Source organism: Podarcis pityusensis (genome assembly GCF_964106645.2).
Source record: "Podarcis pityusensis genome assembly, chromosome: 1".
Lineage (NCBI taxonomy): Eukaryota > Metazoa > Chordata > Lepidosauria > Squamata > Lacertidae > Podarcis > Podarcis pityusensis.
The window spans coordinates 136,205,887-136,222,850 of record NC_138028.1 but is presented as its reverse complement, the minus strand read 5'-3'; the positions used below and the strand labels follow the sequence as shown (position 1 = coordinate 136,222,850).

Here is a 16,964-nt window from a genome sequence, read left to right as displayed (position 1 = left end):
AGGGTGGAGAAAGTGGATAGGGCATGGGGAGGCAACCACAGGCCCAGGGGCCAGATCCATCCCAATCGCCTTCTCAATCCGACCCGTGGACAGTCTGGGAATAAGCGTGTTTTTACATGAGTAGAATGCGTCCTTTTATTTAGAACGCATCTCTGGCTTATTTGTGGGGCATAGGAATTCATTCTCTCCCCCCAAATATAGTCTGGCCCCCCACAAGGTCTGAGGGACAGTGGACTGGCCACCTGCTGAAAAAGTTTGCTGGTCCCTGGGATAGGGGAACGTGTTTCTCCCTCTCTCGTAGCACTGGAAGTTGCTGACATCCAACAAAGGAGAATGTTGGAAGATTTATGACAGATAAAAGGTGGTCCTCCTTTGCACAGTGCACAATCTATGGAACTATGGAACTCACTCCTGCAAGAGATGGCAACTGTCACCAATTTGGGTGGTTTTAAAAGACCATTAGACAAATTCATGGAGAAGAGGGCACCTCTGGTTGGCCCCCGTGGGAACAGGATGCTGGACTAGATGGGCTCTTGGCCTGATCCAGCAGGATCCTCCTTTGTTCTTGTGTGGTGAAACTGTTTCTGGACTGTACCACCAAGCTGTAGGCAAAAAGTTGGGGAGAGGGGGAATTGCCTAGAAAGTGCAACGCTTTGGAGCCTAAGTTGCAAATGTGCAAAATAACAAAGGACTCATCACTGAAGAAACCTCTTGTGTAGGGATGGCATAAATAAAATAAAATAATAAAATAAAACAAATCAGTGTTTCCCATTGTTTTGCTTCTGAAAACTTGTGCCAGTTACGTTTCTGGACAGACAGTACAAGACATTGTAAGAAGATGGTAAGAAAGAAATAGTGCGTTGCTGATAATGCCAAGATTGCAGGTTTGATCCTGTGTGGAACAGATGCCTAGTCCTGCATTCAAGGGGTTGGACTAGATCAGTGCTTTCCAAACTCTGCACATTAGTGTGTCGGCTGCAGTGCGCTGGTGTGTTGCACAAACGCTCCCCGTGCTCCTCCGAGGGCTGGAAAGGGGTTAGTTTCACCTCCAGTTTGCGAGTAAAACTGAATTGCTGTGTCGTGAAGTTATGCATGTCTAAAAAATGTGTCACCAACATGAAAAGTTTGGAGAGCTCTGGACTAGATGATCTTCAGGGTGCCTTCCAGCTACAATTCCATGATTCTGTGACAGGGCGGCTCCACTGAGCGGTGCTTCCATGTGCACTCTGTGCCTTGACCTTGAAGAGGTGCTTTGTGTATGTGTGAACCTTTGATAAGGAGTGTGGAAATGGGCTTCAGCATCCTGCCTTCTTCCTTGGGGCTGAGCCACACATGATATGTGAGATCTGTGATCAGATTCCCCACCTTTTGTTGTTTAATTTTAAAATGGGAACGGAAGACTCAAATTTTCTAGGAGCCGTTCTTCTGAGTGAGGGCTGCCTTTTGCCCTCTGGAGTTCAGCAGCTTAAACAGGCCTTGTGCCATGAACCTAAAGGCATTTAGTCGGAAGGCAAGTCCATTTATGTGACTGCACCTTATTTCTTTGCTACATTTAGCATGTTTGCTACATTTGCTACAGCCTATCTTTCCTCTGAGGAGCTCAAGGCGGCCTCCCTGGTTCTTCCTCTCCCCGTTTTTATCTTCGCAGCAGCCCCTGGCGCAAGGGAGCCCAGTGAGCATCGTGGCTGAAGGCAAACTGGAACCCTGATTTCTCAGGCCTCCCACCACCACCACACCACACTGGCTGGCTATAAATTATTCCATATAAATGTGTTTAGGATTGCAACCTTGCACTTTGATCCTAAACATACCTCTTTAGAAAATTTCCGCTGTCTGCTTCCAAGTTAAGAGTGCAGCCTTATTATGCATGCTTGACTCCCCGAGCTGCGCACAAGGAAATACAAGTGACTCATTGTGTATTTGGGGGTTCTGCTACATGCTAACAGTCTTTTTAAAAATGCTGATTATCTTTTGCTTTCCTTCTAGCTTTATTCAGTGTCTCAGACAAGACCGGCCTAGTGGAATTTGCAAAATGCCTCAGTTCCTTGGGTTTGGGTTTGGTCGCTTCTGGAGGAACCGCAAAAACCCTTCGGGATGCAGGCCTGAACGTCAGGTAAAAGCTGTTTGAAGGTTCACAGAATCATGCCCCAGATGAAGTGTTTCAGAGTAATTGGCATTGCTTGCTTCTGCATTGAGATTGGGTTTGCCACTTCACTTGTTAATGTCAAACCATGGATTTGTTTCATAGAAACGAGCTCTGTGATTCTGTGTTTCCTGTGCAATCGCTTCATCCACTCCTTTCTTAGTTACGTGCTAGTTTGCATAAATCCATCGTTTTCTGTTAGTTTCCCAGTTTGGGTGAAGTGGCAGACTCTAGTCAGTTCAAACCAGAGAGTAAGCAAATTTAAGTAAATCTCTGCATATTGAGCTGACAGATCCTAGGTGATAACTTAATTTCCTTTGCTGTGTGCTGTCCCTGTTCTCTGGGATTTTTCTCACGTTGGACTTCTGTCACAGCTTGAACAGAAATCCTTAGCTCAGCACCTGCGTTGCATAAAGAAGATCCCAGGTTCCAGCCCCAGGATCTCCAGCCAGGGCAGGGAGTATTCCCTGCCTGAAACCCTGGCGAAGGTGCTGCCAGTCAGAGTAGACTATATTGAGCCAGATGGACCTGTGATGTGACCTGGTATAAAGATTCAAAGGACCTGCAAATTAGTGTTGTGCATATATTTTTGCCTCGGTTTCTTGTATCCTGCAAGTATTCACGTGGGGGTATGTGAAAAAGGAGGCCAGTACAAGACTTTGAAGAAATGTTCATGGGAGAGGGATGAGAGGCTTCCATTTTTACATTTATTTACATATGATGGCATGTATGTTCTGCCTTTCCTTCATGGTGACATATGTCGTTCTCTCCCTTCCCATTTTGTCCTCATAACCATCTTCTCTGGGCAAAACATGGACTATACCACTGAGCTCTCCACCCAGATTTCTAAAGGTGTGATTTGTTTCCACATAAAAATGGCTGCTTTGAAATATAGTCGTAACTTGGAAGTTGAACAGAATCCGTTCCGGAAGTCTGTTCAAAAAGCTTGAAAACTGAAGCATGACTTCTGATTGGCTGCAGGAAGCTCCTGCAGCCAATCAGAAGCCACAGAAGCTCTGTTGGACGTTCGGCTTCCGAAAATAGTTTGCAAACTGGAACAGTCATTTCCAGGTTTGCGGCATTCAGGAACTAAAATGTTCAGGAACTAAGCTGTTTGACTTCCAAGGTACAAGACAAGGTTGCTTTTCTTTCTGAAGATGGACTTTAAAGTGGGGGGAGAGAGTGTAATGTTGTCTTGAGTTTAGAATCCTTTAAATTCTTTGCTCAATAGCCTTTCCCGGTGAAATTTACTTTAATTAGAGGAAAGGGAGTGCATTATTTGGCTGTGGTCATGTGAAAGGGAACTAATGCTTTTTAGATGTCTAGAAAGGCTTTCTGAAATGAGCAGTTGAAAGCCTTTCTGTCCCCTTTCATGTAATCTGTCATCTGTTTGAGGCTGTGTGCCATTAAGAGAAGGAAATCCATTAAGATAGGCAAGCATTAAACAAAATACCCATTCAAGACCATGATAAAGGATTAGTCCAAGAGGAGGCAACACGTGCCTCCCATGGACATTTCCCTGGGCAAAAAGTTCATATTTTCCAACTCCGGTCTTTACTAAGTGATTTTTGGTCATCCTGTTGTACCATGCAAAGTATGTAGTATTTCTTAAAAAGAAAGGTGAACAGTGGTGTAACTGTAATGCGCTGGAGAGTGTGGAGCTGTGCATCATGGGCTCAACTCCTGAGCAATTTGCCCCATGATGCTTTTTTTCTTCTCCTCAGTTTCCAGTAAATTTCAGTTTATCTTCCCACTAACCTTGTGGTGTAGGCCAGTGTTTCACAGAGGAGTGAGGAAGCTGTCAAGTTGCCATGGATAGCTGTTGTATCTAGCTCTAAATGCAGACTTGGGTTTTGGGGTTTTCATGACTGGCTGCAAAGAAGTTGGGTAAAAAAATACTAAATTTTGCCTTTACCTTGGAAAATCATACATTGTTTAGATTAAGAGGAGCTCTGTTTCTAGGAGCTCAGACATTTTACTACAAGAACTCTTTTTATTTTATACCCAAGACATTATCATGACTGTACAGAGAACCTGTGGCTAAGGAGGTACTTTGCTTATATTCAGAAGAGTTTGTTCAAATTCTAGCTTGGAAACGTTGGGTGACACTGAGTAAATAATCCTTTTTCAGCTTCCATATTTCACCTGCACATTTAAAGTAGTGATTTATCACAGCATCCTTGTCAGGCCGAACAAGGCTGGCCAAGCCAATTCATATATATGCTACAGTGACTGCCCAGAATTCAGTGGGTATCCACATGGTCAGTGCTGGCAATCCCTGTTGCATTTTGTGAAAATAAGGATGTGCTTCTTGACTTTTTGACATTCATTTAGGCAATGGTTGCTGCTGCATTTTCAGACATAGACAGAATAGACATTCATATTGGATTGTCAACATTCATGAAATAATTTTTTACATTCACCAATTTTTGGATGTTCACTAGAACAGATACATTAAAAGTGTTATTTGATGGAGAGAAGAAGAGATGAAAAGAATCTTCCACCATGTGTTTCATATTAACCAAATACCTATTATACCATCTCTATTGGCAGATCGGTCTTATAGTCAAACAGTTTATTGCACCGAAGGAGTACTATAGAAATAAAGTAACTGACTTCTGACTTTCTTCTGTTTCTCTATTGCTCTCCCCCCCACCCCTTTGCACAGAGATGTTTCTGATCTCACTGGCTTTCCGGAAATGTTGGGAGGGCGTGTGAAGACCCTTCATCCTGCTGTTCATGCAGGTAGGTTGGTCCTAATGTGCTTCTGTTGGCTGTATTTTATGGAATCTGTGTGGCATCTGGGGAAAGGTGGATCTGCTGAAGTTGCACACCGTCTAAATCATGGGGGGGGGGGGAGTGATTTATGGCCTCTGATCTCACTTTATGCCATCCCTGACAACACTTATTCCAGATTAGTCAAGGCTTTTGCTTCTGGCTCCACCCATCATCGGCTCTGGCCACTTCAGCATGCAATCTCAGTAGATTACTCATTGCCAGGGAAAAGGCTGCTTACCCCATTTTCAAGCTTTCCTCTCACATGCACTTGGGGTCTGGGCTGTTTTGCTCCAAGCTCCGTATGGGGACCTGCATCCCTGAATGCGTCCTCACAGAATAATTCCTTCCCCATAGAAATAGAGGGTGCCGCCCCTCTCCCTGAGATCCAGTATTGTGTGTGTGTGTGTGTGTGTGTGTAGAAACTGGAATTGGGCCTAAATACTGTGCATCTTCCTGGAGGATAATCTGTGAGCCTTATTGAGGCCCATGATTCTGACTACAGTGGTACCTCGGTTTACGAACTTAATCCGTTCCAGAAGTCCACTCTTAAACCAAAACCGTTCTTGAACCAAGGTGCGCTTTCCCTAACGAGGCCTCCCACCACTGGTGCCCTTCCACTGTTTGGCTTCCGTTTGAAGACCTAGGTAAAGTTCACAAACCAGAACACTACTTCCAGTTTTGTGGAGTTCGTAAACCGAATAGTTTGTTAACAGGGCTGTTCTTAAACCGAGGTACCACTGTAGCCTATGTAAGTTTTCCACAGTGATTATATGTTTGTGGTTCCTTGCTTACAACTCCTTAAAAAGATTGAGTGTTCATTTTAGAAGCATAAAGTCAAAAGTTTTGTGGCTCCTTACAGCTGAATTAAGATTTGGAAGGGATCATGTGCTACAGTTCTCTCAGGATAGCGGTGTCGCTCCAAAATGCATTCAAGAAACTACATATTTGTTTAAGTCTCCCTTCCTAGTCAAAAACTGCCTTCCTCTGCAAAGGTAGAATGTTGGGAATTGGCATATCAGGGAAAGGCTAGGCTGAGTTTTCTGGGTGTCAGGGTTTTTTTGTTTTGTTTTAAGCATATGTGAGCTTTCATGTATGTGATTCTCACCTGCATTCTGAAGTTATATAGTCCCCACAGGGCAGTACTATGTCATTTGTCTTTATACATAGCTCAGCCACTTTCCTATAACATGAGCTTGATGACATGAGGGATTCCCTTCCCCCTCCTTTTGAAAGACTTGGCGTTGTGAAAATATGTTGGTTTAGAAATCCAAAAATCAATGGCATGTCAAATACTGCTAGAAACGTAGGCCAGTATTCTGTCATAATTTGGAAGCCTTAAAAAATCCAGAGGCAACTTTTTCTAAGCTCCATTCCTGTGCACAGTTACTAGGAAGTATTCCATTGAACCTGCTGGGTCTGAGTAGGCTTGAATAGGCTTGTGCTGTAAGAGCAATTCAAAGTCTGAGTCAAGTAGCTGCCTTTGAGACTTAAGGCTTCAACCCTTTATAGACCTGGATAGGAATAAGCCCAGTACACATAGTGGGTCTCACTTAGATTTAAAAATACTTTGGCTCATGCTGTCTCAACTTTGATAGCTATATGCTTAGACTTAACTGGGATGTTCATGAGTAATATTTGAGTAACTAGGAAAGTAGTTGGCACTTATCTCAGTTATGAAATCTCTACAGGAGAATCTGGCATTCTCAGACTTAGCTAATCATACATTGGTTTTCCTACTCCTTTCTCTAATTCTTTTATTCCCCCCCCCCCATTAGGTATTCTGGCTCGGGACATCCCACAAGATAAAGCTGACATGGATAAATTGGATTTCAGTCTTGTAAGGTAAAATGTTTAAAGGGTCATTGTGAGTTAATAAATAATCATGACATAAACCTGCAACCAATCAAATGTTCATTTGCCGTAGACACCAGGGCTTCTGCTCCATAAACAAGCCTTTATCTGTGTGTTAGAGTAAAAAATAGATCAGATGCATAAATTTTGTGAGATGGTGTCATTGTCATCATTTTTGGAGCGAAGGAAAAGGGAGAAAAAATAATAGTGTAAGAGACTTAAAGGCTCTATACTTCTATTCATTGTTTTAATTTTGAAACACTGGCAAACATACCCTTTTGAGATTTACACAGTACTGTTTAGATTTCAACATGTAAGTCAACTTCATACGTAAGAGTGCATAAATTCAGGGCCAGAGGCTGAGGACCCTGGGGCTGAAGACTTGGTCTGTGCACGCCCCCCCCCGCCCCCTTTCAGTTTTGCACCTCTTGCCCCATCCCTTAACTTAGAGGCAGCATAATAATTCCTCAGCTTCATTCGATTGGCCAACTTGATGTGGGTGTGGTGCAAAGTGTGACTTTGGATGCCAAACAGAAGTTATTCATTAAATGGAAATCAGAAAGTTCAGCATCAAAGTTAAATAAAAGTGATTCTTAACTGGCCAGTTTTGTGCAAAGCACAGTGGAAACGTAACGTGGGTCACTGTCTGGCAACTGGTCACCTGATTCTGTACCATCAGCACCCAGTGACCTGGACAGATGACTTTTAGTGTTTTATATTTCTGGGCCACCTTAATGATACTGGGTTTTTTAACCTAATAAAGGGCAATATGGGCACAATCCAACCAAAATATTTGGTCCCTCTTACTGATTTCAGAGGAGAATTAAGCATATGTGTAATGCTCTTTCCCCCATCTCCTGTTGGAACTAGTGGGTGGATTGTTCCCATAGTTCTCATTCTGTCACAATCTCAGCAGTGTAGATCATCTGCTGTTTGCCCACTGCTTCCTTTCAACTGGGTTCCGTATGGATGAAATGCATGTTCCTCTTATTTGGTGGGCTACCTGAAAACAACTTTAAGGTGATGACCTGACTCTGGATTGCCAGATTGAGCCAGGTAGTGTTGCAAAGGCTGCTCCCGTCCTGCCTTTTGAACCTGCCCTTTGGAAGAGCAGCTGCTGGGGGGTGGGTGTCCTGAATGCCCCATGTCAGGGTCTTGTTTCTGTTTTGCTTCAGCAGGGATCCGATAAATGATTGCTTTGCATTAGGGCAGGGATGGGGAACTGCACCCCCTACAGATGTTGCTGCATTATAGCTGCCATCCTTGCTGGAGTCAAGGACCACATTTTCCCTCAGATGGATATGTCTGGGGTACTGCATACCAGTGTTGCAGGCGGTGGAAGCAGAGCCACAAGTCAGCAGAGCCAGAGCTTGTAGTTGCTCCCTTGTTTGTTTCTGCCACCCTCTTATCCCCTCTTTTCATTCCTTCCTTCCTGTTGACAGTTCCCCCTTTCCACAAGAAAGCTTGGCATGGGTGGGTGCAGGGAAGGAGTCTGATTCTCAGGGATCATGTGTGGAGGGGAGGGGTAGCCCTTCCTTAAGCCGCCGTCCCCTATGAATCACACGCACACATATCACACAGCAGTTTGGCTTAGCAGAGCGGGGCTCCCACTTGCATGAACAGGATGTCCCGCACTTTTAAAGTGGGCGGCTGTGGCCAATTTGGGGAGATGTGGGCTGGCTTCAAGGTGCCGTGGGCTGGATCAGCCCCATAGCTCTGCAGTTGCCTGTCTGAAATGAACAATTTAAAGCCATTCAATCTTCTTCCTTCCAGAGTTGTAGTTTGCAACCTCTACCCCTTTGTCAAGACAGTCTCATCTCCAGGCGTAACTATCCCAGAAGCAGTTGAACAGATTGACATAGGTAAGTCAAAGGAACATTGGTTTGAATGGATTGTGCCTTGCAACTTTGTGCCAGCAACTTTGGGGCTGTCACTGCTTCATCTTTTCCTTGAAAACAGACTTCAGGGAGGGGTGTGGAAAGGGATGCATGTGTGCAAACCCACCACCGCTGGGTATCCCAATGTTTGTCTTGCAATGCTGCATTTCTGGCCAGCTTTTCTGTGACCTGGACAAGCAGAAACGGAATTGGAAATGGTTCCTTGGACAAAAAGGGTCCTTAAAATCTATTTTGTATGTAGTAATTAGCTGAATTTTTCTAAAGGTTCTCTTTCTGCCAGAGAAATTTTCATAAATGATGAATTTACTTTGAGAAGCCAGTGCAGAAACCGCTGCATTATCCACCTTACCCAACGATGAAGCTTTGCTGACTCAATGGACTTCCATGCACACAGTGTGGCTTTGGCTCCTGTCCTGTCCCCTCCAGTCCCCCCCCCCCATCAAAGTTGACTCCAGGGGGTTGAAGGACCCTCTGCAGCAGATTTTGGGGGGGAGGGAGCATGGAGGGGAGGGAAGTAAAGAGAAGTCCCATCATAGTGGAACTGCACCTATATGATGCATCGGATACAACCCAGTGGTTGTAATACAATCTGTTGAGTTGTTGGAAGGCTGGCTGTAGAACACATGCTATAAATCCTGCAAACCCTGTGTGCGAGAGGAAATGAGTTGTATGTGAGATGACTAGATTTGGTGTGTCTGAGATGTTGTATAGCAAGGTTAGGGAGCCTGAGGGCCTTCAGACTTCATTGGACTCTAGTACCCATGACCCCAGCCACTATGGCCACTGGTCAGGAATGGTGGAATTTGCAGTCTGGCAACATCCGGAGGACCAGGGCTTTTTTTCAACTTGGTTCCGGCACCTCCCCTGAGGGTTCTGGCAGACCCTGGATGGATCAGCGCGTTGCGTGTTTTTGAAGGTAGGACCTTAAGCTCCCAGTCTGTGATGTACAGAGGAATGGTAATGGTTTTCCTGGCTTCCTTTTAATTGCAGGAGGTGTTGCTTTACTGAGGGCTGCTGCAAAGAACCATGCTCGCGTGTCTGTTGTGTGTGATCCTGGGGACTATCCCACCATAGCAAAGGAAATGCAGGCGTCCAGCGCTAAGGATACGACTTTGGAAACTCGGCAGCAACTGGCTCTGAAGGTCGGCTTTCTGATTGTGCGCGCTGCTTTCCCACAACTTTTCAAGTATGCTGGTGACTGACTAGTCTCAATGTGCTTTCTGCAGGCTTTCACTCATACGGCTCAGTATGATATGGCCATCTCTGATTACTTCAGGAAACAGTACAGCAAAGGGGTGTCTCAACTTCCCCTGAGGTATGGCATGAATCCACACCAGACTCCTGCTCAGCTCTACACATTGAGGTCTAAGCTTCCTCTTTCAGGTAGGATGCCTTGTAAGTCTGTTCTGAATAACCTTATAATGGTCCTGTAACAATGCACGCAGATCCTCCTTTCTGAACACAGTGCGTTCCCAGGGAATCGTTCATTAAGTGAACATTTGCATAGCAAACTGATGATTTCCTATGGGAACATATCTATAACCTGTGATTTGTCATCCATGATTTCTGCCTGAAACTGCTGCAGCCAATCAGCAAAAGCCATACAAAGGAAAAACTGAACTGCCCGATCTCTACTGCTCCTTGATATCTCTGATCTCTCTCCCTCCCACCACGGTTTCTGCTCCTGATGGCTGCCACCAACCAGCAAAAAACAAACAAACAAGGAAGTGGGCAAACGTTGGCTGTTCGGATATCTGAATCAGCCATTCGTGTAGTGAGGTTTGGGCATAATCCTTTGTGTTCAGATAAGAGATTTTTTTTTATAACAAGAGTTCTGATGGTGGGACCTGTGTACTAGGAAACAGTTCTTTTGAATATACGGCACACATTTCTACTGTAATCTTTACAAGAACTACTATCAGGTAGGTCAGAATTGATATTTCCACATCACAGACTGCAGAGAACAGCACTTATTCAGTACATTCAAAACAGGTAAAAGAGGTGAGATTAGGAGCTATACCTCATAATCTTAGGCACTACATTTCACCAGGCTCTCAGTAATGCTACTGATGGAGGCAGCGTGCTTTAGTGGTTGGAATGTTGTCAAGTTCTTCAAGCCCTCAGATGTTTCATTCGTTGCTCTTGTTAATGTAAAAGTGGAGGGGGACCTTCCTTCCTTCTTCCTTCCTTCCTTCCTTCCTTCCTTCCTTCCTTCCTTTCTTTTCCCTTGTGTTTACTACTGGTAGGATTAAAAGCAAAGAGAAATGGTTCATAACACTTTGTTCCTAAACTGAATGGCACCTTCCGCTTTGGCTGTTGGTGCCCCTACATAAGAAAGGCCTTTATGACTGAATTTACTTTTATGTTCTGCCTTCAGTTCTGAATGGCTCTCCTGGGTTTATAAACCTGTGTGATGCTCTGAATGCCTGGCAGCTGGTCAAGGAGCTCAAACAGGCTTTGGCCATTCCAGCCGCAGCCTCCTTCAAACATGTCAGTCCAGCAGGTAAGATTCTGACTTCCAAGGATGGGTCCCGGTTAACTTGCTTGGCTTTCTCCAGCTGTGCTATGTCTTAAAGGAGACTGTATTTCTTGTGTTACATCTGCAAAGATGCACTAATGTCCTCTCTAGAAGAACTGAGACGCTTAACAGAAAGGTGAACTAGAGCTCTGTTGTGCGCTTCTCTTTCTCAGAGTAGCTTGTATGCGTAGAGTTGGCAGGGGCTTCAAAGGTCCCTCAGCCCCTTACCAATGCAGGAAATCTACTGCTATAGCTTCTCCAAAAAGTCACCATCCAACACCTGCTTGAAAACCTCTATGAGAGGATAATCCACCACCTTCCAAGGCAGTCTTTTCCAGTTTCAAATAGCTTAGTCCAAGTCTTTTTGTTCTTTCTTGTAGTTTGAATAATGGAATTGCGATTTGAAGCTCAGGTTCCGATATTTGCAGGTGGGGAGTGCCATACACAAATGGTACTGCATCTGTGGGCCTGTGGCCCTTCCAGAGGTTGGGCTGCAAAGCCCCCATTGGCCACAGCCACTGTAGAGAAACAAATAATAATTTATAATAATTTATTATTTATACCCTGCCCATCTGGCTGAGTCTCCCCAGCCACTCTGGGTGGCTCCCAATCAAGTATTAAAAACAATACAGCGTTAAATATTAAAAACTTCCCTGAACAGGGCTGCCTTCAGATGTAATAATAATAATTTATTATTTTTTTACAAAGCTCTTCTTACGGCCCTTACTTCTTTTGCCTACCAGGGGCAGCTGTTGGCATACCTCTCACTGAACAGGAAGCTCAAGTCTGTATGGTGCACGACATGCACAACACCCTGACACCCTTGGCATCTGCATATGCGCGAGCAAGAGGTGAGTGGGGACTCAGGGCAATTTACCGTATTTTTCGCTCCATAAGGCGCACCTAGTTTTTAGAGGGGGAATTCAAGAAAAACATATTATTTAAAGGGAGCAGAGCCTGTCTGCATCCCCGGCTCTGTTCAGCACTCCCTTTCACGAGCTGTGTGGAGTGTGTGTGCGGCGCTTGCAGGCTTTTCCCCGAGGAGGGAGAAGGGCAGCTCTTTAAAGGGAGCGCGGCTCTTGGGGGCTTTTCTGGGAGGTGGGGGAAGGGATAGAGCCGCGCTTTGTCCCTTCCCCCACCTCCCGCAAAAGCCAGGGATAGCCGCACAAAGCCTCCACAGGGCAGCGGAGGCTTTGCGCCACTAAGGCAGAAGCTAAAACAGCTAGAGGGAGCACTGCAGCGCTTCCTCTAGCTGTTCTGGCTTCTGGGGAAGCCCACGAAGCCTCCTCAGGGCAGTGGGGAGCCTTCATCCTGCTGCCCTACGGAGGCTTCGTGGGCTACCCCAGAGCTGCTCAGGAGCGCAGGGCATCTGCGCGCAGCCTGTCCGTTTCTCCCCCCCAGTCCCAGGGACCACACATTCGCTCCATAAGACACACAGACATTTCCCCTTAGTTTTTAAGAGGAAAAAAGTGTGTCTTATGGAGCGAAAAATACGGTATAACATTAAAATGTGTTATAAAAATGTGACACCAGATGGCGTTGTAGAGCAGAATCCAAAGTCAATGGCCGATTGCCTTGGGAGCGTTTCCCCACTATAGCTTTTGATAATAGTGTTTTTAATATCTGTATAGATACAGCCTGGGTTTTCATATCAGGGTTGCATCCATGCCTTTGATCTTACTGCCCTGTGTAGAATTATTGTTTTCCCTGTTCATAGTATGACATTGTGGGGCAGCAGTGCCCTGTCTGTTGGAAATGGCCCTGGGCTGGTTAGACATTTCCCCCACATTGTGGCTCCTGGCAACAGACAGAAGAACTCCATGGAGAAGGGATTCGTCTGCTAGTTAAGCAATTTTGTTAACTTGTGGTTCTTGGCAAGTACCACACAGGTTTGGCGACTTGGTTATTCATGCTGCAGCGAACCACCTACATCAATACTGTGATGTTGAAAATGTTGAGTTGCTACACTGAGCTTGCTTGCCCCCTGGGTAACTTGGGCTGCAGTTAAGAAGAAACCTGCCAGAAGTCCCAAGGGAGTAAGGAGCACTGAAGGCATTGGGGCTTACTCAAAAGTAAATGCACCTGGGATTGAGCTGTACACTTAAGAAGCTAAATTCTGGGATCCCTGACTCTGGTAGGTGACCTTTCTGGTGCAAAATGCTACTTTTCTCCCCCAGGTGCTGATAGGATGTCGTCTTTTGGTGACTTCATTGCTCTCTCTGACATCTGTGACGTCCCCACAGCGAAGATTATTTCCAGAGAGGTCAGTCCCCATAGCATTCTGCACCTCTCTGGTCAGTTGGCTGGAGTTGGCCTGACCACTGCGTGACCATAGAGTAGATGGTGGGTAGGGATAAGGTGGTTGGTAGTGATTTTGTTGCATATAATTTACTTATAATGGGTGTTGTTCTCCCCCTGTCCTCTTGCCCTGGGAACCTGCCCTGATCTTGAAACCCTCAGGTCCAGTAGTGTGTGGAAGGCCAGACCTTTAGGCTTGGGTTTTGCCCATGTTGCAATAAAGGGCAGAAGTGAGTCCAAGGGAATGGCTGGGAGGAAGGAGTTTCTAAAGTACACAGAGGCACTGGGAAGCTTTGTTGATCAGAACGTAAGCATGCTGAGCACTGAACGCTGCTCCTTTGTAGCCAGAGCAATGCCTGACTAAACCCCTGCCATTCACCATTAAAAAATGAAAAAAGAAATCCCCTCTCCTCTTCACACTTCTGAAATATGGATCCAGAATAACTGGTCATGGCTGCCAGTTTTTCCCAAGAGCATAATTGTACCCTTCACCTAAAATTTTCGGATTCAGTTTCAGCCTGTGACCCCTTGAATTTTATAAAGCAGCAGATGAGATGGAACAACAGGGAGTCCGTACTAATCATTTCCCCTAACTATGTGCACTTCTTGGAGAATAAAGGACATATTCTTTAACTGATCTTTTCTCCCCACTCCCGCCCCCGCCCTTTGTTAAATTGATACTCCTAAGCCTTTGGACATAGGGTTATACCTAAATTTTATGTCTTTTTTTCCTGATCAATTCCTGTTTTATATTTCATGGGAGATAGCTAAGGCTGTTTGACAGGTTGTTATACAAGCTGGAAATCCCAATTGAGATTTCTTCTCCCCCCCCCCCCCCCCGGCTGAGCGTTTGTTTTAAGTTGTGTTTTTGTGTTTGGTTTGGTTTTAAAGGCAGGCCGTCTAACAAATCCAAGGCTGTCCCTCTGCCCCCCAAAAAGGTTCAGTTAGGACGAGGCTCCAGCCCCTCCTGCAGGGCAGAGTTAGCCTGCTTGGATTTAGGCTTCTGTAATTACCAGTGGAACCTGCAACAAAATGTTGCAGTAGTGGTGGCAGGGATCCTGTCCAGGGTGCTAGCAAGCTAGCAGTTATGTAGTCTTCCAAAGTATTCAGTTCAGTTCAGTTTTCTGTGCCTTTCCCCTCCCAAATGTCAGACAGGATTCATTGACCACTGAAAGGGTTAACTCCTTATTGGGCAGCTTTGGCGATCATTCCCTTAAGGGTCCCTTGAGCATGCTGACACCGCCCTACAATAGGACTGACGCTACCTTAAAGTTTAGTTTGCTGATAAGATATTGGACATTCTTGGGTGGCTTAACTTTTTTTTTTTTTACCTTTATTGGCATAGGTTTAAACAATAAAATCATACAAAGTCACCCAAATATATTAATAATCCAAACATATACAATATATAAAAGGCTCACTAGCCACCGCTGAATAAATCAGACAACTTTGGATTTAGCTTTAAAAATCTCGGCTAAATAACCCGAAACAATCTTGGTAGTTTCGGGATTATCATCCCTCAACAGGTATTGGATTATAGATTCTTTATAAGTGGGTATTTTGAGCTGTAAGGGAGCCACTAGGAGATCTCTGCAATGGGTGTCGAGAAGAGGGCAATCCAAGATTATGTGACGTATTTTATCTGGTGTTTTCTTAATACAGGAGCAGAATCTGTTCTGGAAGGGGATCTTTTGAAACCTTCCAACCAAATACAGCTGAGGGGAATGCCTTTGATGAGCCAACATAAAAGCTCTGCGATGCTATGGAGTATCTAAATTGTAAAAGAAATTAGGCATTACTCCATGGTGAGGCTGCAATCCTAAGTGAGCAGATGAGCATACAGAAGGCTGGGAGGGGTGAAGTTTTGGGATTTCATGGTCCAGTAGCCTTTGCTTAATAAGCGCGAAGATATGTGACTCATCCAATAGAAAAAGGGAATCTATTGCAAACGTGTGTTGTGCATACAGGTATCTGATGGGATTGTGGCTCCTGGCTATGATGATGAAGCCCTCAAAATCCTATCCAAAAAGAAAAATGGAAGCTACTGTGTCCTCCAGGTTAGTATTTGAACTGCTACAGGATATGTGAATATGACAACTGATTTCTCTCTCTCAACTACGTCCAGACTTCCCTGCTCCCTCCCTCAATTTACTTTTAAAGCATGATATTTAAGCAAAAACCAATAAAGATATACTCATGACATCTTAAAACCTCAAAGTGCAATGGCGTTTCCTAAAATTGCCTCTTAGGTTGAGGAGACGCATTTTAGTGATTCCAAACTGTTTTCCATGCTTGTAGTTTGCAATATAAACTTGTATTCGGTGCATTGATGGTTTAATAAAACTATGAGAAGTAAGGAAAACCTGACAGTAAGAAAAAACCTTCAGTAAGAAAAACCTGACAATATGGCTGTGGTCCAAAAGGTAATGAATACAACATTGCCATCAATTTAGGGTTTAATGGCATATGGTTTAAAAGTAGTTCCTGTTTCATATCTCCCAAAACCCCTTAATCTGTGTGCTGGGGGTGGGGGGTAACCCATCACATTTTTACTCTGGAACAAGTCCCAGTGTGTTGAGTGGGGCTTGCTCCTACTGAAATGTTTCTAGGACTGCAGTCATACTCACTTTAAGAGAAGGAGGCTAGAATCCCTGAAAGATGAATAACACTTTGGGAAGCCGCCACACAGAAACTTTCAGCTTGTTTGTTTTGAAGTGTGTTTTGGCATTTGTGAGGACCATGGAGTTGAACATTTCTGGTGAACCTTTTGCTGGCTCCTGGTTTTCAGCAGGTGTGTAGTACTTCATTAACAATAAGCAAGGAGAGAAACTGTATTAAATCGACATGGCATTAAGGACAGAATCCTGCTTTTTAGATGGACCCAGCTTATGAGCCGGATGAAAACGAAATCCGCACTCTGTTTGGACTGCACCTGATGCAGAAGAGGAACGATGGCGTGATCGACCGATCTCTCTTCAAAAACATCGTCACTAAAAATAAAAGTGTAAGTGAAGGAAAGGGTGCCTTGATGGGAGAGCTGACTGACAAAGCTCCTGTCAGGAATGGAAATTAGAGCGCTACATTGGGACCATTTAATGGTTCTGTCTTAACAGTATATAATTGAGTGGCAGGACTCGGGCTTTGGACATACAGCTCTCTGATTCCATCCTGCTTTATCTTGAGTTGAAAAGAACAGAACACCAAGCATCAGTTCTGAACAATGGCATCCAAACACCAGTCCTCTCCAAAGGCCAATCCCCCCCCCCCAAAAAAAAACACACCTCTCCTTCGAACAAGTCCAGAAGCCCATTCAGAACCTCGTCATTTTCACCAAAGACAGGCAGGCACCCAACCTGTTGGTGTAGTACCACTTAAGATCAGCAGGTGGCTCTGCAGAACACTTTGCCATTAATCAGGTTGCCATTAAACATCGCTGCTTGCCTGCTTTCCCCAGGCTTGTTTCTCTACTGCTCAGTCA

At 44.8% G+C, this 16,964-nt stretch overlaps 1 protein-coding gene across 1 annotated transcript in view; it reads left to right on the top strand.

Moving 5' to 3' along the window:
- The window catches only part of ATIC (5-aminoimidazole-4-carboxamide ribonucleotide formyltransferase/IMP cyclohydrolase), a 30,433-nt gene that overhangs the window by 768 nt on the left and 12,701 nt on the right, over positions 1-16,964 (top strand). The window contains exons 2-12 of the mRNA XM_080982272.1: positions 1,987-2,113; positions 4,812-4,888; positions 6,697-6,763; positions 8,546-8,634; positions 9,661-9,812; positions 9,897-10,053; positions 11,048-11,173; positions 11,932-12,039; positions 13,366-13,451; positions 15,454-15,543; positions 16,362-16,490. Of these exons, the coding sequence (XP_080838398.1) occupies positions 1,987-2,113; positions 4,812-4,888; positions 6,697-6,763; positions 8,546-8,634; positions 9,661-9,812; positions 9,897-10,053; positions 11,048-11,173; positions 11,932-12,039; positions 13,366-13,451; positions 15,454-15,543; positions 16,362-16,490 (1,208 nt within the window). The remainder of the gene's footprint in view (positions 1-1,986; positions 2,114-4,811; positions 4,889-6,696; positions 6,764-8,545; positions 8,635-9,660; positions 9,813-9,896; positions 10,054-11,047; positions 11,174-11,931; positions 12,040-13,365; positions 13,452-15,453; positions 15,544-16,361; positions 16,491-16,964) is intronic.